Source organism: Tursiops truncatus, chromosome 5 (assembly GCF_011762595.2).
Source record: "Tursiops truncatus isolate mTurTru1 chromosome 5, mTurTru1.mat.Y, whole genome shotgun sequence".
In the NCBI taxonomy this organism is placed as follows: domain Eukaryota; kingdom Metazoa; phylum Chordata; class Mammalia; order Artiodactyla; family Delphinidae; genus Tursiops; species Tursiops truncatus.
The window spans coordinates 80,620,462-80,645,286 of record NC_047038.1 but is presented as its reverse complement, the minus strand read 5'-3'; the positions used below and the strand labels follow the sequence as shown (position 1 = coordinate 80,645,286).

Sequence of the window (24,825 nt, the reverse complement as noted above, 5' to 3'; positions counted from 1 at the left end):
GGATTAATCTCCAAAATTTATAAGCAGCTCATGCAGCTCAATAACAAAAAAACAAACAACCCAATCCAAAAATGCGCAGAAGACCTAAATAGACATTTCTCCAAAGAAGATATACAGATTGACAACAAACACATGAAAGGATGCTCAACATCACTAATCATTAGAGAAATGCAAATCAAAACTACAACGAGATATCATCTCACACCAGTCAGAATGGCCATCATCAAAAAATCTAGAAACAATAAATGCTGGAGAGGGTGTGGAGAAAAGAGAACACTCTTGCACTGCTGGTGGGAATGTGAATTGGTACAGCCACTATGGAGAACAGTATGGAGGTGCCTTAAAAAACTACAAATAGAACTACCATATGACCCAGTAATCCCACTACTGGGCATATACCCTGAGAAAATCATAATTCAAAAAGAGTCATGTACCAAAATGTTCAATTCAGCTCTATTTACAATAGCCCGGAGATGGGAACAACCTAAGTGTCCATCATCGGATGAATGGATAAAGAAGATGTGGCACATATATACAATGGAATATCACTCAGCCATAAAAAGAAATGAAATTGAGCTATTTGTAATGAGATGGATGGACCTAGAGTCCGTCATACAGAGTGAAGTAAGTCAGAAAGAGAAAGACAAATACCGTATGCTAACACATATATATGGAATTTAAGAAAAAAAAAATGTCATGAAGAACCTAGGGGTAAGACGGGAATGAAGACGCAGACCTACTAGAGAATGGACTTGAGGATATGGGGAGGGGGAAGGGTAAGCTGTGACAAAGTGAGAAAGTGGCATGGACATATATACACTACCAAACATAAAATAGATAGCTAGTGGGAAGCAGCCACATAGCACAGGGAGATCAGCTCGGTGCTTTGTGACCACCTAGAGGGGTGGGATAGGGAGGGTGGGAGGGAGGGAGACACAAGAGGGAAGAGATATGGGAACATATGTATATGTATAACTGATTCACTTGTTATAAAGGAGAAACTAACACACCATTGTAAAGTAATTATACTCCAATAAAGATGTAAAAAAAAAAAGTATACGTTGTGAACAGTTGAAAATACATAAGTATATACATTAAAACTGGAAAGTCTATGTATGGAATAACATCCACCTCTCCCAAAAGGAATTTCTTTGACAGTTAGTTGTGGACCCCTCCAGACTTGTAAATATTTACACATACATACAGATAGATGTGATCACCATAATAACGTTATTTGTTTGGTTTTGCTTGCTTGCCTTTTTTTTTTTTTTAACTTGCTACTGTATTATACCCATCTTTCTAAGTCAATACGAGATCTACCTCATTCTTTCTGTGGCTAAAGATTATTCCACTATTTGGTGTAGCATTTTATTCAACTGGTTTCCTACTGATACAGTTAAGTCTTTTTGTTGATATAAACTGTGATACAAGTGTACCTTGTGATCGTCTCTATATGCTTATTCTTCTCAGTGGTGGAATGCTACCACATAATGTGGGTCTGCCACAGCTACTCCCTAAGTCCTAGTTGTAGGTAAAGAGAACAGCACTGTTTTGTGATTGTATGCCAAAATTTATAAAGGAACATTACAGAAACATGGATGTGAGTAAAAATTGTCTTTCTGGTAGGATATTTAAGAGGCTGATAACAGTAAGGAAGGAGATCTGAATGACTGGGCAGAGAGGCAGGGGAGAGGCAGGGCTGCTTGCACCACACAACTCCAAGGGGGTACCACTGAAATAGGTCACAATGTCAGTGGCGTGCCCCAGAGTTAGCAATGCAGCAGGCTCAGTGGGAAGGAGCCATACCTATTATTCTACTTTTTGAATTTTAAACCATATACCTATATTAGCTATTCAGAAATAATCTGAAATAATCTATTTTTTCCTTTTAACAAAAATGATTGCTTTCATACTATAACTATAAGAGAACAATCAAAAGAACATTTTAATCTATACTTAGGGCTTAAAAGTAACTATTGGTATTGTCATAACTCTATGGTAGATTATTACATCAAAACTGGATGAATATATCAATATGTACCATTAAATGAGAAAAAGTATTTTTGGTTGCATCTAAGAACACTGTTTGCCCAATAATTCTCTTGTTTTAGATATAGAATCACTGGACATTAATAGATATAGTTATGCCCAGCTGCAAAAGTATACCTTTTAATGAAGCATTTAGCTATGCAAAGCTAAATCCCTTGGGCTATCCCTGAGTAGCCCAAGGGATAATGGTCAGAAGTAGGGGAGATGGTCAAATACAGTTGGGTGAGACATTTGGAAAGTTCTAACAGAGATGAATATTTTAGTTACCTGTCCTTATGCTTCTTTCTATGTAAAAATTAGCATGGATGCTAAGTAACCATCTTGTCATTTTGAGGATGGAAACCCATGTGCTAAAGACAATAGAGCAGAAAAGCAGATGAAGCCTTGGTCTCTGATACGGAGTTTTCACACTAATCCTGAACCGTTTCGGCTGCATTGCCTTTTTACTTAATGAAAATAAAACCCTAGTTTAAGTTGTCATAGTTAAGTTTCTGTTACTACTGGCTGATAAGGGAAAATATCAGAATTATAACTCTGTTGGGAGCAGTATTAAAAAATCATTTGTTTGGTTCCAAGCCATCAAGGAACTACTCTACTGCAAATGACACCTTAAAACTTCCATTGCTTTCCTGACCTGTACCAGAAAGTAGGACCTTAAATCTGTAATTCTATTTTAAATGTATTTTTTTCCTTCTGGTTAGGTACATGATTATAATGCTGTTAAAGAAATAGCAAAGTAGGGCTTCCCTGGTGGCACAGTGGTTGAGAGTCCGCCTGCCGATGCAGGGGACACGGGTTCGTGCCCCGGTCCGGGAGGATCCCACATGCCGCGGAGCGGCTAGGCTCATGAGCCATGGCCGCTGAGCCTGCGCGTCCGGAGCCTGTGCTCCGCAACGGGAGAGGCCACAACAGTGAGAGGCCGGCGTACCACAAAAAAAAAAAAAAAAAGAAATAGCAAAGTAAATTGATGTCCATTCTCTTGTGTTTGCGTAGAAAGTATATCTATTTATATTCTATGTATTTAAAACTCTTCTGAAAGTAAACTCATGCTCGGAAAGCCAAGATGCGTTAGAATGGACTTTAAATAAACAATTTTACAATTAAGTAGTTATCTAGGCTTTGATCAAGAAGTTATAAGACAGAAGAAAATAAAATTTGGTGAAAAGTGAGAAAATACTTTTGTTTTAAGTGAAAACATTTTATTTAAAAACAAAAGGGCTTTTTTTTTTCTCACCCTTATTAGAATTACTTCCTGAAGCATTTACAAGCCACGTATATACAAACAGCAGCTGGAACATTTTGTTTACTTATAGGAAATGTGCAAACTGGAAGAGTCAGAAATGACTTTGTAAAGTGGCCATCTCTGCCTGACCTGACACATTAGCCATGGGAATTTTGAGAGATTCCCAAAATGATGTTCTTTGCACGTCAAAGCAGGAACTCCCTCATCAACATCTGTCATTATCCTTTGGAGGTTTTCAAATTATTAGATTTATGAACTGACCTACCTATGCTCTTAAATAATAACCTGAATAATTTACACTGCTTACATTACATATGGTTTTACTATCTTTTGATTCAACAATTGCTTTACAACAGTATTTAGTGACTGCAACTTATAGAAAAGAATTCTTATATCTTCTTTATCTAAAGAAAACTACTCTGCTTTGTAGATGGAAGTTACTTTCTTTGATCTCAAAGTCTTTTAGAAATAGGTTCAGGGCACCAGAAACATGCAGGGTGCAGATTTATATTTTTTCTCTTACTGACTCAAATCAAGTGCAGATTTATCAAGCTGTGAAATATATTAAGTTCACAAGGTTTTAACAAAGGGTTACCAAACCTGAAGAACCTGGTGTGATTCAAACTACTTTCAGATGTCCTTTTAATTATATTAAATGAAAGTTTGGGTTGGCTTTGATGCTTCTGGGCAAACATCGAAATCTCCTGAAAGAGCTGCTAAAAGTACTCCCCGTTGCTGCAGTTAATATACTACATTGTATGCACACCACTAGCCAATTTATTCTAGCCACTTTAACAAGGATATCCAGCCTGACAGGCCACACAGAATAGTATCACAAGTCAAGCAAAGCACAAATCATTAGAGGACTCAGAAAGTCGTTTGACATGCACCATGGAGCTCTTTGTCACACAGCCAATTAAGTGACCAAACAAGAAACTTGAAAATACTCATTAATTTCTTCCTAGCAGTATAAATGGAGGTTAGAATCTTTCTTGTCTCATGCACCAAAGGCACACAAGTAAAACTGGCATAATTCAATCTGCACTTTGTCAAAGGTGCAAGTAGCAACTTTGGTTCACAGAAAGTCTGCATTACAGACAAAAAAATGAAAGCAATAGGTAAAAATGTTTATGCAGTACATATAATAATATAGATATCTGGGCTTTGGAATTTTAAAATTCATCAAAAGTTGACGTTACTTTTATCACTGAAAAGCTGTAACAGCATTTTCTTTCTTCTTTTTTTTTTTTTTTTTTTTTTTTTTTGCGGTACGCAGGCCTTTCCCTTTGCGGAGCACAGGCTCCGGACGCACAGGCTCAGCGGCCATGGCGCACGGGCCCAGCCGCTCCGCAGCATATGGGATCCTCCCGGACTGGAGCACGAACCCACGTCCCCTGGATCGGCAGGCGGACTCTCAACCACTGCGCCACCAAGGAAACCCCTGTATCAGCGTTTCTGAGCAGATTCAGCAGCACTTGACATCATTTCCTTCTCCATGAAACAAGAACTTGAGTTGACTCCCCGATGCCATACTCTCCAGGTCCTACTCCTTCTTTAAGGCTGGTCATTAGTCTCTACGGCTGGTTCCTCTTCCTCTCCCTGACCTGGGGACAGTGTCCTGGGGCTCAGCTCTAGATTCTCTCTCTTTCTACACTCATTTCCTTGATGAATTCATCTAGTACATTGGCTGAAAATGACACTCTAAGTGAAACATTACTAAATGATTATGCCTAGCTTGACCTCTCAGGTAAATTTCAAGCTCGTATATCTAACTGTATATTTACCATCAATATTGCATACCTAATAAGAATCTCCAACTTAACATGCCCCTGAGTGAAGTTCTTTTCGTGCTCCTCCCAAATTGGTCACAGATTGACTATCTCAATAAATGGTGACTGCATCCTTCCAGTTACTCAGTCAAAACACTTTGTGTCATCCCAACTCCTCTCTATCTCTGACACTTCACATACAACCCCTTAGCGAATCCTGTTTGTTCCACTTAAAAAAATTCCCAAAGCTGAAGAATTATCTCAGCATCCCACACTCATATCCTGTTCCAAGTGAATGTTGTTATTGCCCAAATGGTCACCCTGTTTCAGCCCTTACTTTTCCTGCTATAATCTATTCTCCAGTTTTTTGTTTTGTTTTTTTTTTTTTTTTGCGCTATGCGGGCCTCTCACTATTGTGGCCTCTCACGTTGTGGAGCGCAGGCTCCGGACGCTCAGGCTCAGCGGCCATGGCTCACGGGCCTAGCCACTCCGCGGCATGTGGGATCTTCCCGGACCGGGGCACGAACCCGTGTCCCCTGCATCGGCAGGCGGACTCTCACCCACTGCGCCACCAGGGAAGCCCTATACTCCACTTTTAAAACACCTCACATCATGTCATCCTTCTGCTCATAAACCTGCAGTGCTTTCCTGTGTGTCTATGAGTAAAAGTTGAAGTCCTTACGATGGTCTATCAGATCTGCCCCACAGATTAATGTCCTGTTACCCTCTTCTCTTTCACTCTCCTCCAGTTGCATTCGCTTCCTGGACAACACGGGCATATTTCCACCTCAGAAACTTTGTTTTCTCTGCTGGAATGCTTTTTCCTGCATATCTTCACAGTTCACTCCTTCAGAGTTTTTCTGAAATGTCACCTCAGTGATGCGTTTCTTGCTCTATTTTTCTCCGTAACATTTATCATCATCTCACATACCATATATTTCACATACTTAGCATACTGTTTATATTCTGCTACTGGACGTTTCACCCTAGGAGAGAGAGCAGGGATTTTGGCCTGTTATGGGCACTGTTATATTCCCAGTACTGATAAAATTACTGGGCACATGTGCTGAACTAGTAATTCTTGAATGTTTTTGTCGTTCACTACTATGTGATGTTTTTTACATAGTTTTGAATATAGAGATTGCTTTCACACTGATGGTACCTAGGATACAGATTTCTAGTGGATAATGAAGGTGAAACAAACAAAATAAATAAATAAAATAAACAAAAAAAGCAAACTACTAATTCCAAACTGAAATAAAAAGAGACCTTATTACAAATACTTGGTAAGATTTAAAGAACACATAGACTATCTGCCTTTGAAAAAAAAGGAAAGAAAAATTTAAGGAAGGATGAGGAAGGATGGGAAGAGGGAGGAAACCAGGTATGCATATATATGTGTCTTTTAAAAAAATTTGCATCTATTTACCAATTTTTTTCTGATCAGTTCTCAGCCCAACTATGCAAATAATAGTAGGTTCCAAAGAATGACTCAAGAGATTCACATCAAATACTGTATGTACTTATATTTCCCATTAAGCAAGATCGACTGCAAACTCTAGGGAGTCCATGCCACCTCTGAGATTTGGAGGACAAAAGAAACTGCTGATAAATATCAAAACATATTTCTTAACTAGGAAAATGTCCTGCTTTTAAAGCAGTAAAAAATGAACGCTAGTAATTTTTAATAGTTCCTGCTAAAGAGAAGAACAATGTTAACAAACATTACTATTTAAAAGATGGGAACTTGGGATTGAAAAATGAGAAAAAAATATAAGTTCTGGTTACATTTATAGAACATGAAGGCAGTTGTTCTTAAGCTATTTGAGGTCACATTCTACTCTCAGATTCTCATGAAAACACAGACCTCTCTTTGGAGCCATATAATTTTTTTATTCATTCATGGATTACCCTCCTAAAACTTCCCCTGCCCCCATTCCACCACTAGAGTTAAGAACTTATGCAATTCACATGTACTCGGATGGTTATAATCAAAAAGAGAAAATAACAGTGCTGCTGTAGATGTGGAAAAACTGGAACCCTCACGTATTGCTGGTGGAAATGTAAAATGGTGTGGTCACTTTGGAAAACAGTTTGACTGTTCCTCCTTTAACATAGAGTTAGAATATTTTCTACTTGCTTTTTTCTTCTCTCAATATGATAATTTTTAAATCACAGTCTCCTCTGAAAACCAAATGACCTCAAAGTAAATTATGTTTGTATTTGACCTGGCTATAGGAGTACAAAATAATCACCACACAGCCATTTGAGCTCAATCTCAAAAAAAGGAGAAATTTAGAAAAAATTGTTATACTTTATACCATTCCTGAAATACAGTACCATAAATCAATAAATATAAACCAAATAATATATCTTGACTTCTAACACCAAATAATGTCAGTTTCGCAATCACATTATTTTGGCGAATGAGAGCATGAGTTTCTGAATCAGGAAGACCTAACTTTGAATTCAGGAGCCCCTCAATTATTACTGTGTAATTTTGTGAAAGCCATTTAATGCTTCCTGTGACACATTTTCTCTAAGTTAAGAATAGCAATAACTTATATCATAGGGTTGTTTTGAATATTAAGTAAGAATTTATGCAGAATGCTTTGCACAATTATGGCCACAGTGCCTAATGAACATATTTATTCTTCACAATAAATCACTGTTATTCCTTTTTCTTTCTTGCGGTACGCGGGCCTCTCACCATTGTGGCCTCTCCCGTTGAGGAGCACAGGCTCCGGACGCGCAGGCCCAGCAGCCATGGCTCACGGGCCTAGCCGCTCTGTGCGGCATGTGGGATCTTCCTGGACTGGGGCACGAACCCGTGTCCCCTGCATCGGCAGGCGGACTCTCAACCACTGCGCCACCAGGGAAGCCCTATTCTTAATCATGGTGTTGAAGAAGCACTGGATGCACATCAGGACAGCAGCATTAGTGCCATTGGTGCTAGTTGTGTGACCTTGGTCCAGTCATTTCATCTCTCCAGATCTCAACTCACTCATCTTCATCTCTAAGGTCCCTCCTGGTAATATTACATCATGGTAGCTACTTAATATGCATATATAACACAAACCTTATTTGTTATCTCTGGCATAAAACTTAAAACCCTCTCCTAAATGAAGGTATGTATTATGCCCGCAATACGGTAACGCTATTCTTACTATGACATGTCAATATCTATCTTTTGATAGTCAACAAGGATTTTAATGTAATCTAAAATTACAACTAAATAAAGAAAAATAAAATATATTTGACCCAATTTTTTGTTTTTGTTAAAATCCTTGAGACAAAAGAATAATGGGTTTTAGGAGATTCACATATTATTTAAAAAATCAGAGCAACTATCTTTTAATTGTTCACCTATAGATGAGTTATAGCTGACGGCTGACAGTCCAGATTTCACTTTTTTTTTTTTTGTGGAATAAAAAGTGGGAAGCAAGAAATAAAAAGTAGATCTAGATAATTCATAAAATAGACACTGTATTTCTTAAAAATTAAAAGCTAAATGTGTTTAGATGGTCAAAATCAAACCTAGGAGAAGCACTGCTTGTGCCCATAGAAAGGAAATTTTTTTTTTTTTAAGAATCTTGTGATAAATAATTACCTTATTTCAAATTTAATGCATAAAACATTTCAAATGTATTTCATACCTATTTCATAGGTAGCTCAGAATGTGCTCTGAACATAGAAATAATAGGGAACATAAGCCTTTAAAATTCAAATAGACTAAAGTTTAAGGTATTATTCACTCTAGAATTTCATAGAATAATGACCTACAATAAAAGGAATAGAAATAATGCTGTGTTATAGTGAGCACAGCATTTCTGCTTCACCAATATTCTGTTTGTATTTGGTCTTATCAGATGTTTAGTCAATAGCTGAAACATTTATTCATAGCCAGTCAATTACAACACCAGGAAATCAGCTACTGAATAAACTGTGCTATTAATTTTCCATCAGAGATTCATGTTTGAATGACCATGCATTTCATAGATTTAAATACTGAAAGGCTAATTATCTCCAAGGCCCCATTAAAGGGATAGCATAGATTACAATAAAAAACAATCTTAATATTGCTCAAAAATGATCCTCAGGGGCGTCCCTGGTGGCGCAGTGGTTGAGAGTCCGCCTGCCGATGCAGGGAACACGGGTTCGTGCCCCGGTCCGGGAAGATCCCACATGCCGCGGAGTGGCTGGTCCCCTGAGCCATGGCCGCTGAGCCTGCACGTCCGGAGCCTGTGCTCCGCAACGGGAAAGGCCACAACAGTGAGAGGCCCACGTACCGCAAAAAAAAAAAAAAAAAAAAAAAGATCATCAGCTTTCAATGCTGAAGAGTACTTCATTTCTCTGTCTATGGCACACACTAAGCAATATATATACATAACCCCCCCCCCAAGCAATTTCTTTCCCAAAACCTTAGAAAAATAAACCTGAATAGCTTCTTAAATACAAAGATTCATTAATTTATAAAGTTAAATGCAGATTAAAACCTTTTCTTCCTAATCTCTGTTCAAAGTTCAAATTATTATTTTTTTCCTTTTAAATGACTGTCTCACAAAATGCCCTTATCGTGAATAAACTGATACTGTGTATTTTCTGGACTACTAATCTGAGAACCAGTGATTTGGGTCTTGAAGGTATCTCTCTTCATAAATGTAGTTGGCCTTCCCCTTAAAAATGCTATGATATATACACATAGGGAATAAAGTTGACAGTCACACAGTTTCATATTTTTTCTTCCTTCTGATAAAGTTACTTTGTATTTTGGGACCCACAAAATGGGGGCCACCCCAGTGGCCTCGTCCACATCACAAATCTAAATCTGTACTTATGGGAAATGACTAGCTAGCTCACCTTACCCTAGAAAACAGGACCTGCTAGCCTTATAAGGAAATCCCCAACCTCCTTGCCAATCGCGCCCTGTTTAGAGTTGTCTCTATAAAACTCACTCTTGTCCAACATCCCTCAGGGAGAGTGCATCACTGATGGTGAGGCACTTACTGCCTCAACCCATGGATTGTTTTCCCTTGAATATAGCACATCAAAGTCATTACTAAATAGCTTTGTCATTTGAATTTGTCATTTGACCTTGTCTGCCTTTGTTCCTACCTCCTCCCTCCCCTCCCCTCTCCTCTCCTCCCCTCCCCTCTTCTCCCCTCCCCTCCCCTTCCCTTCTCTCCTCTCCTCTCCTCTCCTCTCCTCTTCTCCCCTCCCCTCCCTTCTTTCCCTTATTCTAAAAATAACTATGAAGCTTGCTTCTGGGCTTCTTTTTCACAAAGAACTCATAAACAGTAGAAATGTTTTTTATCTTGCTTAGAAACAAATTACAACATGTTAACTGGAGGAAAAATTACACTTACATTCAGATTCATGTGTTTATAATAAGTGGAAGAGTAAGATCGTCACAGCTTGTCTTGATTAATTTGGCACAGAAGCATGATATTCCAAGTATCCTGGAATTGTTGTCTTATTTGATTGAGTGTCATTTCTGGATGACTTGCTACTCAAATATTAGCTAGACCAACATAGGAATGAAATGTTTTCATACCCACCTCTCTGAAGAAATTAGAGATTTATTATATATTACACCCAACTCACCTTTCAGTGATGATCAAAATTCTCACACCCAAAGTTGCACCTCTATGCTAGTCTGTGCTCCTCTTATATGACAGAGCACTGGCACTGTCAAATTTCTTTTTAGCACATACGCTTTCATATAACTTTCCATTCCCACCCTCCATGCCCTCCCTGAAATTCTTCTAGCTCAACAGGATACATTATCATCTTTCTATCGGATGCCCATACATGCTATCACCAACAGAGACAATTCAACAACTTAACACATTTATAAAAACGCAGAAAGTACCTGGACATAGGCTCTGCAAGAGCGCTCTCTTTTCTGAAGCTGAATCCATTAAGACAGCAGATTAAACACAGAATAGAAAAAACAAGTTAGTGACAGAAGAAAACAAGAAAAATAAAAGAACACATCTACACAAACACCTTATTTTGTTGTGCACTACTTTCAAGAAGAGAATGAAAGCTAAGCAGCAGCAAAATGTCAGCAACAGTTTGAAAAATAGTAACTAACAGCTTTTCAGAACCCAAGTGATAACTGGATGGTATAAAGCTGTTAATGATGGAAAGAAATCTTAGACTAAATTTAGTAGAAATTAGTAAGAATCAATATACTTCATTCGTTTGACATGATTCATTTGACATGACGTTAGTTATTAATTCATGGGCCACAAATGAACATCTATGAAGTTAAGTAAATTATGTCAAAAATTTGGAACCCATTTTTTAAAGATAGTAAATTGTCTGTGGTTTACAGATTTTTAGGTGGTTTATGTGTCCCACAAACCATTTGTTCATACATACAAAAAGTTCTATTTATTGAGAAAATAGAAATGCCCATTCATTTGACTATTTGATTCTAAGGGACAAATACCAAGAGATAAGTAACTTCTGATTAAAAGAATGCAATCGATATTGTGATTTATCTTGTTTTTATTTCTTGAAGAATTCCTTTTGATGGTTTTGACGAAAAATTTGATACATTTTAGAAACTTCTGTGGGATAAGAAGCCTGTTTCTGTGTGTTTCTTTGTTTGCATACAGAATGATGTTTTTCTGGGCAAAGGTTAACAGCAACTCATACTCAGTCCCAAACATTTTTTCCTGGTGATAAAATGAATAATTAATACATATATTTGCTCTGTTTAAATAAATGACTACAAATTTTATAAATTAGATTGTAGTTTTCCTCCTTTTCCCTATTATTTTCCTTCAGGAGCCTCGATTGTTCAAGGAGAAAATTACCCAGTTTTAAGAAGCAGTTACTCTGATGCCTTTTGTGTGGCTAATACTCTCCCACTTTAATTCATGCATTCTTCAATAAGCATAGAGCAGTTACTCCTCTAAAGAATTAAGTGAGGAATGAGTGCAAGTAAATTGTCAGCACTGTCATTTGGATCACTGACTCTCATTTTGGTTTAGCAGGTCTCTAAAGCCTCCAGAATTTCAATGTGGAGCACAATTGATTTGTACCAAGTTGACTTTGCAAATCTGATGGGTTAAAACTGCTTCAGGGAACAGTGGGAACCACAGGAAATGAGAGCAAGCCAGGAAGCATGTGAATAACCTCTGCCCTCCCATCTTCTTACCCCATCATGCAAATTAACATATAACAAACCACGTTATATAAACAGCTGAAAAGAGCCAAATAAGAAACAAAAGAGAGCATTAAAAAGCTTCACAAATGAAAATTTGTCCATTATGCAGTTATTTGATATTCAGACTAGGCAAGCTTATTAGCTGTAGCTAGTTAGAATGTGACATTAATTGCCAGGTTTACCCGATATTGTCAGACATCGACACCATTTTTAAATAAAGATACAAAGTATTGCTATAACAAGTAATGGTATGGATACGTAACATTAATAGAGATTACTATATCCAGTACATTATGATAACAATAGCTGGCAGCAATATTCATTAATAGCCTCCAGTCAGCCTGGGTAACAACACATTAAAATCACAGCATGCCCAGACTACATAGGCAGCTGTGGATTATATTCTGCCAGCGGCTTGGTTGAGATTCTATCAGGAATATGAATGACAAAAATAACTCCTTTTTGCTCAGCATGAAAAAAACTTTAGTAATAATTTATATCTAATTGATAAAACTGAATCTATTTTCTGAGGATGAAATTGCAGGAAAAACTGACAGATAAAATATCTAGCTTTTTAATGTCGAACCATTATTATTTTAAAAAGTTTCTTCCATCTCATGAGTGAGACTCCTAGTCTAATAAGACAGAAAAGAAATAAACATAATAAAGACCAGTCTGCAAAGTTATTTTTTCATTCTAAAGGGGAATGTTCATTTAGTGAATTTCATACAGGACATTAGAGGGTCACTGCCAAATTCTTGCTTTTTTAAGTAATAAGATTATCACTGATATTTGAGACCTTAAAATCAAGTTTCAATAACCGATTATCTTTACTACAAAAATGCCATTCAGGGAATACATGTTATCTGATGGCAGCATTCTAGTATCTTTTCACCATGTGATATTTTGTTACATAAATAAATGATATTCTTTATAAATATATTAAATATATTTTACATACTTATGTAAATAAAATGCTTATATGTGTATAGATTATATATAAAATGCTTATATGAGTATATAATGTATATAAATATATAGTAGATTTATAAGTATAAATTAAAATACATAAAATTCCTTAAAATTTAAAAAATAAATTATTTTTATTAGTTACAATTCAAAGTTGCTGAAACACATTTAAATCTTTTAAGTTATAATGGTAATGATACAAAATCAGTAATTTAAAAATCAAAAGGAAATAAAAATTAAATACTTGCCCTATGAGTTTTTTAATGTAATATTAATTAGGTTAAATTATTTTTAAAAAATCTATAATGTATTACTAATATCCTTTTTCATTGTTATTTTCTAAATTTCTGCTTGTTGATTAGACATTTGTTTTACTGTTAATTATATTAATATAAAGGTTTGAAAGGGAAAAAAAAAACCAAAAGAAATGGCATTTATCTATAGTAACCCTGTCCGAATTTAGCATACAAAAGAGTACTATGGAAAATAGAATTGTAAATTCAAAATACGTATAGAGAGATCTCATTTATTGTTCCTTAGATTGAAAGTCAAATAAGGTCATTATTATACTGCAGTAATGAAGTGAATTGAATATAGCTAGCAATTCTCTTTAGAATGATCTGATTTTATGGAAAGAAAGAAATTAATCAGGGAAGTCTCACTGATTTTACAACTTTAAAGATACATGTAACAAAGGTCCTTACCTTGTTCAAACTTCGTGCAGCACTATCTTTTCCACCTGGGGTCAAGTTCCGGAGCTGTACATCTAGGAGGCCTACCAGCTGATCCATGGCCCGGACTGAATAAGTGATATCTCCAGCATTCAAATGATTTCTTGTCTGTTCAGCCAGTTCTCTAGCAATGTTGGCAGCTGTCTCTCCAGATTTCAACTACAATTTTGAAAACAGAACAAAAAGGAAAGAGATCTTAAATAAGTAATTTTATTGGTTTCTTTGGACAATTGTTTTTGCATATGTTTTAATCATTGAGGCAAGAAAGTTATTAAACCCCATCTTTACTTGGTATACATTCCTTAAGTTTTCCTGCTAATCCATTATTTTCTTCAATACCTAACTTGAAATTCATGCCTTTAGGAAGCTCCTCTTGAGGAATTTAACTTCTAGAAATTGTTCTTAGTTTACCCATCTGGGTGGTTAAGTCTAAGGTTTGCCCTATGACTTTTCTCTATGCGTTTCTAAATTGGATGCTGACAGAGGCCAGTACAAATTTTCCATTATGCCTAGTTTAGCACTTAGTTCACAACGAATACTCACTGGCTGCTAAACTCTGTGAAAATTTAATTCCAAATAAAATCCCTGCTTTTCAAAGTGCTGTTCATCTTCTTACTAAGTAAGAGATTTTGTTCCCAATGTATTAGGTAGCAAACTATTGCTTAGTTTCTAGCACTTTCCTTTTCTGAAAGTACGTGCTGCTTTTTCAAGTATATTCTACAAGAATTTTTCAAATTGTCAACAATCCAAAGATGTTAAAAGAGATAGACTAATACCCTATGATTACTTGAGCAAATTTGATAGCTCTGGGTAATAAGACAGGAATATATATTAGCTTATAAGGAAGGCCTGGGGAACTTAAAAAAAAAGTAAGTGTAATTTCCCAATTTATCATGTCCTTTATCATTTTTAAACTAATAGACTAAAATAAGATTATAAAACATTTACACAATACAGATATAGGTATGCAATGCAAAATCATGAATGTCTCTTCTTTTGCCTCTATATATTCCCACTTCCCAGAGATTGTTAATGGTTTGGCATGGATCTTTCCTGACTTTAGCCTGCTCTATTACTTCTTAAATATATAATAGTGTCATTATTTAGAAAATTTTCTTTTCTTCTCTTTTTCTATTTTTAACACAGTCTAATACAGAACTTAGGATCCTGAACAGAAAGGTCCTCTCTTTGTAAGGCTATCTTCCTAATGGATATCCAGAAAGCTATAAGGGGCACAACAAAAACTCTTAGTCAAATAGGTTATCACTATCTATTCGGGGATGCTTAATAAATGTTTGTAGCAGTATTGAGTGTTAAAGAAACATGAATAAATTGGAATAACTAAATTGTTAACAATCACATTCTCAAGTATATAGAAAAATCCTAATTCAAAAACATAAAAATAGTTTAATAACAAAGTGTTGGCAAAGATTTGTAAAAATGTATATGACCATTATAAACTACTACTGAATGTGTATATTTGCATACTTCCTATGTAGAGTAAATTACTAGTGTCTATTAAACTCTGAAATGTGAAGACTGTATAAGACAGAGATTTCTCTTATCACTATCAACCATAAAAAAATAATCCCACTGTTACGAAAGAGATATGTTCAAAGATGTTCATTCTAGCTTCCTTATAATAGAAAACAAAATGGGCTATGACTGTGGAAAACTGCTTATGTATATAAATACTATGGAATATTAATCAACAGTTTAAAAGTATGAAGGAGAACAATATTGTTAACGTTAATCTTCAACATGTAATATTGAGTTAAAATAAATGCAAGTATAAAAATTATTTATATGCTAATATATATAGGCATGTTATTTGTGAAATAACACAACGAGTAGCATATAAACATGTTACCTATGAAAAATAAATATTATATGTAAATATTTTACATTTATATATATATGTGTATATGTTTAAACACAGAACAAAATCTGAAAGATGGAAATCAAAAAACAAATCCTTTTCTGCAATGTTTAAATTTTACAAGAAGAATATTAATGTATTACAAGAAGAATATGTTAAAGTATTATTATATAGTTAATTGGTACTTTTTAGAAACGCTTAAAATAAAAAAAACACTTGCACTAAATTTTTGAATTTGTAAATTATGGTCAGGACCTGAAAACCTGAGATACTTATAAGACCAAATGGAATAGATTGTAAGGTTCAAGGATAAGTGTGTAACAAAGTCAACGTAGACCCACTGATGGATCATGAAAGTACTTTTAAGTGGTCACAAAGTGACGTAAATGTGATTATAATCCATACATTTAATCATTGCATATAATTTAGGGCTACTTACTGGTAATCTAGTAAATCAATTAATGATTTATAAAATTCGGTATTCGTTAATTAAATTGGTGAAATGCTAGTACTCATGAAGTATTCAAATCCAATATTCCATCAGTAGGTCTGAACACCTGATACAATTGCTTGGCAATGTTGCACAACTCCTGTGCACGTGAGTATCCAGATAGCTGGAATTCCTATAATTTTCCAAAGGGGTATTCTTTTAATCAATGCACCACTCATAGAGTCTTTTTTTTTTTTATAGAAAGGCAGACTGCCAAATACAGCACTTCATTTGGATATGTCTAGAGTCTTGGAAGCTTGACTACCCTATGTTCTCCTACAAATGGACCTTGAGAGCTTGATTGGAGGTTCTAGCAGGGGAGCGTACCTACTCATATACCCTTGACTGAAGAATGGTCCTCCTCTATTGGGAAAGGTCATCCTCTTCAACCAAGCGAGCAGCTTTGGAAGGGATGCACGTGGAGCGGTGAGGGAGGAAGGGGACACCTGCCTAGGCAGCCAGATCAGCCGAATCAACCCTGGAGATCAATGGGGTGACAGATGCCACATCCACCATCCATAGAGTCTTGCATTTGTTGTAGTTTCCCACCTACGCTATTCTTATAAAAATGAATCTATTTGTGGAACTACTATTGTTTTACTTTGTTAAGCATTATGCACTTGTATAATTGTTTTATTATCATTATTACTGTATTGTTTTCTTCTATGCCTTTATTACCACCATTACCAATACCATTATAATATTTTTTCTATGAGAAAATGTCAAGGCACATGGACCTCTGGAGTCTTTTGATTCACTTAAATGGGCGCTGTTGGAAAAAGGCTGAGATCTACTAGATAATAGGCTTTCTTTCATACATTATCTTCAAAACTAAAGATGCAAGTACTGACTTTCATTACAGCTATCAGGGAACATTATAAAAAACAAAATTACTTATCAAACAGAAAAAAATAGGTATTTTCACATTGTAATTCAATTTCTTTTCTTTTTCTGTGTAGTTGTACAAACATAGCCTTCAATTATTAATTATTATAACATTGGGGTAGGACATGATAAGATGAAAAAGGAGGCCTATGTAACTCCCTAATATAAAAATTTAAACTTTTTCTTTATGAACAGTAATGAAAAAGTTGAAAATGTAAATGACTAATAAGTCAAAATATTACTGCTCTCAACATAAAAGATAATGATGCTGCCGATATACGTGTCAAAGCAGATCGTGTAGTGTTGTAAAACCATGAGTCAAATATGAAAATCTCTAGTGGATTATCTTAAAAATAGTAACTACATTTTAGCACTCAAGTGTTTATTTATGAAGAATAAATCTAATTAACCCCACAAAAGAACTCTGGAACTCAATGTTCACCAACAAGGAAGTTGTAAGAAAAAAACTAAAGTACAAATAAGTTATAAAAATGTTTATAATAAAAATGTGATAAGCATGTTTTTAAAGTAAAATAAAAACTAATATAACCAGTTATTCATTATGGTCCTCTCTTCCTCTTAAAATTGAAGAAATCATAGTAAAATTCTTTCATTCATTTGACAATCATTTGGACACTGGTTATATTTTAAGGAAATAAAGACAAATGTTATATGTGGCTCTTGCGCTCAGGAATCTCACGTTCTACTAGTTGGTATTGCGGGGGAGGGTGCATAAAGGCAGATAATACTAATTCAACAATGCAATCATAATAACAGAATGTATATGAGGTGTTACTGGACTACAGTACAGGGGTAATAAACACCTGGAAATTAGGTGGGAAAGCAACAGAAAGTAACAATAAGTTGAAAGTTAAAAGATAAGTTGAGGGTGACTTGGTAAGATAAAATTCTGGTGGGGACTGGCGGGGAGAGACAGCCAAGAGGATGCTTTATAAAAAGCGAAGTCTAAATAATCATGGTTTGGGAAGACAGGGCACTAAAGGCAGAACAGAAAGAAAAAGCACATTTTTCTATCTTCAGATTTCCATTTGGTACCTACATAGCACAAATTGTGTGTCTGTACGTATTAAATATATATATCTAGTTTTTAAAAAATAGAATATCTATACCTCTACTTATAATTTCAACAATTGTTCCTTCAGTCTAAATGTTCATTTGTTATTTAACCAAAATTTGAATTTCTAATAGTATTATGCTAAAGTCTGGGGATAAAATGGTTCCCAATAACAGGACCTTACGTACTAGAAAGCGAAGGGCTATTAATAAATTAACTGCACAAGAATTTGATTTCAGTTTTTTTTGAGGGCAATACAGAATCCCAGTGCGGTAGAGTAGTTTAAAGGCATTTTAACCTGGTATATGAAGTTAGGGAATAATTTAGGAAATACTTCTCTGAGAAAGAATGTGTAATCTGAGATGAAATAGAAAAGAGGGAATTAGGTTGGGATGAGGGCTGGAGTTTCCGGGCCCAGACAGCAGCTTTTAGGAGAGGGGGCGGGGGGGCAGGGAGTCTTAAGGGTGCCGCACAAAGGGCACTTGTGACTGGGGTTTAGGCAGCTGGAGAGGTAAGCAAGGAGCAGATTGAGTAGTCTCACTTTGGAAGTCATGACGACGATTTTGGAAAATTGTGTTAAGAGTGATGTGAATGGGGCTTCCCTGGTGGCGCCGTGGTTGAGAGTCCGCCTGCTGATGCAGGGGACATGGGTTTGTGCCCCGGTCCGGGAAGATCCCACATGCCGCGGAGCGGCTGGGTGCGTGAGCCAGGGCCGCTGAGCCTGCGCGTCCGGAGCCTGTGCTCCGCAACGGGAGAGGCCACAACAGTGAGAGACCCGCGTACCGCAAAAAAAAAAAAGTGATGTGAATGTACTGAAGAGTCTAAATAGGAGTGGTCTAATCACTCTTATATTTGAAATCAAACTCAGTAGAATGGATTTAGAGGGTTCCGGAGTCAATGAAAGGAGGCCTGCTGTGAGGTCTACTGCCACAGCAGTAGAAGAAGCTGTTGTGGATTAAGGGTAGTAGCAGTGGAGAAAAGTTGACAACTGGCCTGATGTGGGAGAGATTTACAAGTACCCTGACAGGCCTATTATCTGATTGGACGTGTGAGGGGAAGGAAAGGGAGGCACCAAGAGTCATCTCCAATTTTCTTGTTGCTAATGGCAGTGGTGGCATCAACTGGACTCTGTCATAGTCACTGTGACCTCAAGGTTCAAGCTCAGTTCAAAGGTTGCCTTCTCAGACCAGGCCTTCACTAACCATATTCTTTCCACGGGCATCCAGAAGCTACTCTTCTTTCTGATTGTCCTATTTATTTCTCTCACCACTGTTATTATTATCTTATTTCCATACAAAAATATACACATATCTTGAATCTGCCTCAAGTCTTCTGTGCAAAGAGGCAGGATTGAAATAGTTATTTCATATATTCTAGCTTAAAGACATCATTACAATGTCTATCTCTAACATTTCTTTTATTCTGCTTAAGTTATTTCTCAGAAGTAAGTACATGCACACTGAGAAATCTTATGAGTTTTGTGAGGATTAGTAAATTAATGCCTGTATTGAAATGGTGGGATTATACCTAGGGCTTCAATAGGGGAGGGGAAACCCTGCAGTTAAAGATAATAATTATGAGAGAGATGGATACTATTTGCATTTCAAATTTTGACACAAGGAGAAACAGTTTGCTTTGAAATAAGCTTTGACATTTTATGGGATTTATTATATCAAACATTAATCAGGTGTCAAAACAATTCATGATGAAGTTACTCATAGTGTTTAAGTACAAAGCTACCATTTCTTTGAAAGATCTGCCTAGTTTTTCTATAAATCTGAGTCAAGTAGGTATATAAACAATAAAATGCTTCTAGCTTACAACTGAATGTAGGCTAAATGAGCCTGAAGATGTGGAAATTCCACTAACCTCTGATTAAATTAACAAGCAATTTACTTTCATTCCATAGTAGATCTACAGAGGCTAAAAGAATGGAGAAATTAAGATCTGGGTGACAGGATTCAACCAGTCTTCCAGAGCAAATCACTGGCTTATTTTATACTGTAAAACAGAAACATCATTTCTAGATCTTCACATCCTTCTTTAGAAAATGCAGGAAGAATCTTACATTATCTCAAAAGCTGTCAGTAGTTTGTGTGCAAACAGACGAAAAGATATTTCAGTTTGCTAGAAATAAGAAGACTATTTCCCAGTAACAATTCAGGCATATCTTTTTCATATAATAGTTGGACCAGGTAATGAAGTAGGAAGCAGACCTTACTTTACATGTAAATAAATACGGAATGTCTTCACAACTTTGATAACATGAGTCCAAGCTAGAGGTCAAGCTGAAGCCAGAGGCTATGATTTCAGCAAACAGTCATTAAGAAATGTGAGAAAACAGGATATTTTACCACATATGTTAGAGAAGGCAGAGCGCTAAACTAATTTGTTGGCTTCCAGTATGACCAGAAACATATTTTTAAAACATTAATTTGAAGACATATGTACCTAATCTCACTATCTATTTAATCTATCTTTGTATCCAATCATCTGTTTATCTTTGTACCTACCTTTCTGTCCACCCATTCATCCACCTACCCACCCACCTACCAATCTCTCTTTCCCTCTCTGCCCCTACACTCCACCACTGCACCTTTTTGTACAACTTTTGCTTTTCCCCTTCTATACAAATTATTAAATCTCATGATTATGAAAGTATTCTGGCCAGTTTGTAACAAATTTCTTCTGCCTTTAAAGGCTTAGATTTTCTCTAGTGAAATGTAATCTATTCTTTAATATCACTCAAAATTTAATCTATAATTTCACCAGTATGCAAGGGGCCTAAATTCATTTGTGAGTCAGAAACCATCAAGATTCTCTGCTTGCTTTCTCCCTCCTGGCCTGACTGTAGGGGAAAAAAACATTACTCATTTCTTAATGAAAATGAAAATTTAAGGTTTGCTTTTTCCAACTAAAGTAAGCATCCTGATCCACTTATTTGTGTATACTTGCTGTCTACAGTGGTGCCTGACATACAGTGTGTGAATAGTACCAATAACAAAATGAAAGATCCTCCCATGGGAAAGATGCAGTGACTGCGATCCAGGGTGGTCTTTTCTTTAAAGCCCTCAGGAATTCCCCACAGGCACTATAAAGCCATAAGAGATGGGCCTCATGTTCCAAGGTACGTTCACCCACAAACTTGCAGAGGGAAAACTGAATACACTGTTTAAATGAGAGAATCACCCCTTCTTTTCTTTTTTCATCTATGCTTTTATTGCGGGTAACAAGTGTTACTCTGTGTTGAAAGTCTGAACCACAATGAGCAGAGGAGGGAAGGAACAAATCATTCCGGATACCTATTTCACTTTTACTTTTTCACACTGGCATTAACAAACAAATTAAAGAAAAGAAGGGAGGTCAGAACAGAGGAAGGAGGATGGAACAAGGGAAAGGGAGGAGGGGTGAGAGAAGGGAAGCAAAAACTGTGAACTCTGCTGGTTACTTTCCATTTGCTAATTCAAGGAAGGCCTCTTTCCATCCTCCTCCATCCTTCTCTCTGCCCTAGGAAGTGGACTTACATGATGTTAGTAAGAGCACCCCTCTTCTCTGGCTTTTGTTTGGGTTTGGCCAGTGGTGAGGCTGGGCAGGTGAGGAGGCTGGAAGAGGTGAGTGGGTGAGATCAGAGTATTTATTCCCCTAGATCTTTTCTGAAGAGTTGCCTGAGGCTAGGTTGTGTCTCTTGTCTGTATAGGTCATCTTTCCTCTCAAGGATACCCTGTTACCAGTTTTCCGTCATTCCATTGATCTGGCAACAGAGGCCTGGGGTTGGGAACAGCTCCATCCCTGTTACTAGCTCTGGGTTCCTCTCAAGCCCTTGCAGTTCACCTCTGCTCCCACAAATGCCACTGTAAACAAACCCTCTTCAAAGGTTCCATCTGTTTGTTTTTGGGACTCAGGTCCTGAGGGAGTAAATGAGCAAAGGGATGAATTCTGTGGAAGATGCTTTGGGGAGGAGGGAGAGAAAATAGGGACAAATAACTCTGTGGACAGTGCATACAAATTCTCTCTCAGAAGCTTACGATGTGAATAGTTAAAAGTGTTAGAGTTTTGTGGTAACCTGTTCAACTATCATTTATGTTTAATGAATAGCATAAATACTTGGAGGTATAAGTACAAGACTGGAGAAAAGTGAAGAGAGACTAGGTAAGTGGGTGTGGGATATAAAGGCCATCATGATCTATTCACAGTGTAGCCAGTGTTGTGGCTAAATGTGACATGTTGATAAAGGTAGACCCAGCTAAACACCAGCTCCAGCACTGACCTGGCAATAGTTACATAAGCCAATTCACAGGGCTCAAACACCTCCTGTTATACTTTTGACAATTCTATAAATTTATAAGTAATCAAGCTAAGGTATTATTATAAATTCCAACTCTCTAAATTGAATAATCTTAATATAATTATAATACAACATAATTTTACAGGTGCTACAGGATTACACAGAAATGCTCCAAAAGAACGGAACATACTTGCTATAAAACAAAAACATTCCATCCCTAAATCAAATGGGCAAGAGCTGTCTGCTCTTTGCAAGGAATTGTGCCTTTTGTCACAAGATTAGCAGGTCTGCAGAGGAAAGAAAAGAATTAAGCATCATTATCAGTTAAAGTCACCAGTAATTTCTGCAATGAAATAGGCCAACCATATTCAGGAATTATCATGAAAATACTCACTTTCTAGGTGAATTATTACTGAATTAATATTAACCCCCGGGCTTAGTATGTAGGGAATATCTTTTAAAAGTCGCTAATGTAAGGAGATATGCTACTGATCTTTTAATCTGATCACATCCAGGAAGAGTTACTTGCCCTGGGGTCTGAGCTACATTGTAATAAAATCAAAGGACATAAGAACTGTGGCAGGAACAGTACTGAAATTGGAGAAGCATCATTATGAATAGCAACAAGTATGGAGATGCACATGTAAGAGGGTAACTGGAGTCAATATAACCACTGTTCTTCCATGATTTAGGGTAAACAGATGGTTATGGCTCATCTGCTAAAGAATCTACTGGGTAGATATTTATGGATTATTGAACAGTATATTATTGAGGATAAGCCTGGTTAAAAACAAATAGAGAAAAGAGCAAATGGCACAGAGAGGCTTTTAGTAAGGCCATCATTTGTAATACTTCTCAGGAAAAATCTCTTTCAGAAATTCCTCAGCATAGCTAATGTAACATAGAAGGACTCTCCATTTTAAGAGTGCATAAATCCGCACAAATTGCTATAATAAGGATTCATCCCATAGCCCTTTTGGCATAAATGCACATCTGGTCTCTGTTTGCAATGAAATCAATTCAAAGCCCCACAGTGCATTAATAATAAAAATGTTCAACATATTGCAACCAAATAAGCCCTGCAAATTTGAGTCTGCAAGATTCTGTCACACGTGTGTATACTTTTAACACTGATAAATGATTAGGTTACAGAACATTTATCAAATGGATTAAGATTCCAAAGGTAGACTTTTTTTTTGTAATTATTATTTCCACAGGAAAATCCATATGTATATATGCTAGAAGCTTCTGCTTGCTTGATTTATAATACCTCTTGGACTTTTATATCTGTAGTTCACAATACCATAAAAATTTTATTAATAAAATTATCATAAGCAATACTGCCTGGCTTAGAGGAAGTACATGGATTTCCCCTTTAAGAACAACAAAATTCTAGAATTAGCTCATAGCATAATAGGCTTGTCATTAAATCTTAAATTAAAATAAAATGGAGACTTTTTTCTACATTAATTTAAAAATTATTGACTATTTTGTTTTCAGCAGTTATAATCAACAACAGAGGATCTAGATCTGGCAAAGCCTTCCTTGTCAGTGACACGATTTACCTTCTGTGTTATATGGCTGACCCAAGGAGAAGAACAGTTGCTAAGGTCTGGTCCTTGGGGATCCCAGATTCCATCAGGAGCCAGGCATAGATAAGTGGATACTCCTAAAATAATGAGAGAAATAGGTCTGTTTCAAACGTTCAAACCATCTTTCTTATAATGACTTTATATCCCTAATATGTTCAAATATGAGTAAAGGTAAGACTATTATCATTAAACTGAGGTAATGTCTATTAAAACACCATGTACAGTGCCTAGCAAGCAACTGGCATTACAGAAACATAATACAACAAACACTCAATGTTTTTAAAGCATTTGCTGACAACTATACCAGGTACAGGGAATAACTTCACGAATTAGATGAATGTGGTACCTGACTCCATGGGGCTTACTGCTTGAGTTTTCAGAGGCAAGGTAGCGGTTGAGTCTTAAAGGAATCAGTTTGCAGGTTTTTTAGGAAAACAAGGTGGGCAAGGGCATTCCAGGCAAAGGAAAAATATGCTGTCTTTGGGAATCATCAAGTGTTTTGAATTGAGGTCTACTGGGTAAGGGAGTTGTATTTAATGGAGTTGGAACGGCTGGCAGAGCCAGATCATAAACGCCCTTGTCTGTCATCTGTAGGTGATGGAAAATCAATGAAGACCATTACGGAGAGGAGACAAATGGGCTGATTTAGGCTGTAGAAAGATAACTGTGGCAGGAGCA

At 36.5% G+C, this 24,825-nt stretch overlaps 1 protein-coding gene across 1 annotated transcript in view; it reads right to left on the bottom strand.

Annotated features, from left to right (window-relative positions):
- Positions 1-24,825, bottom strand: part of ADGRL3 (adhesion G protein-coupled receptor L3) — an 874,918-nt gene that overhangs the window by 152,933 nt on the left and 697,160 nt on the right. The window contains exons 9-11 of the mRNA XM_073805306.1: positions 24,121-24,224; positions 13,915-14,100; positions 10,934-10,972 (exon numbers count right to left, since the gene is read on the bottom strand). Coding sequence (XP_073661407.1) covers positions 10,934-10,972; positions 13,915-14,100; positions 24,121-24,224 — 329 coding nt within the window. The remainder of the gene's footprint in view (positions 1-10,933; positions 10,973-13,914; positions 14,101-24,120; positions 24,225-24,825) is intronic.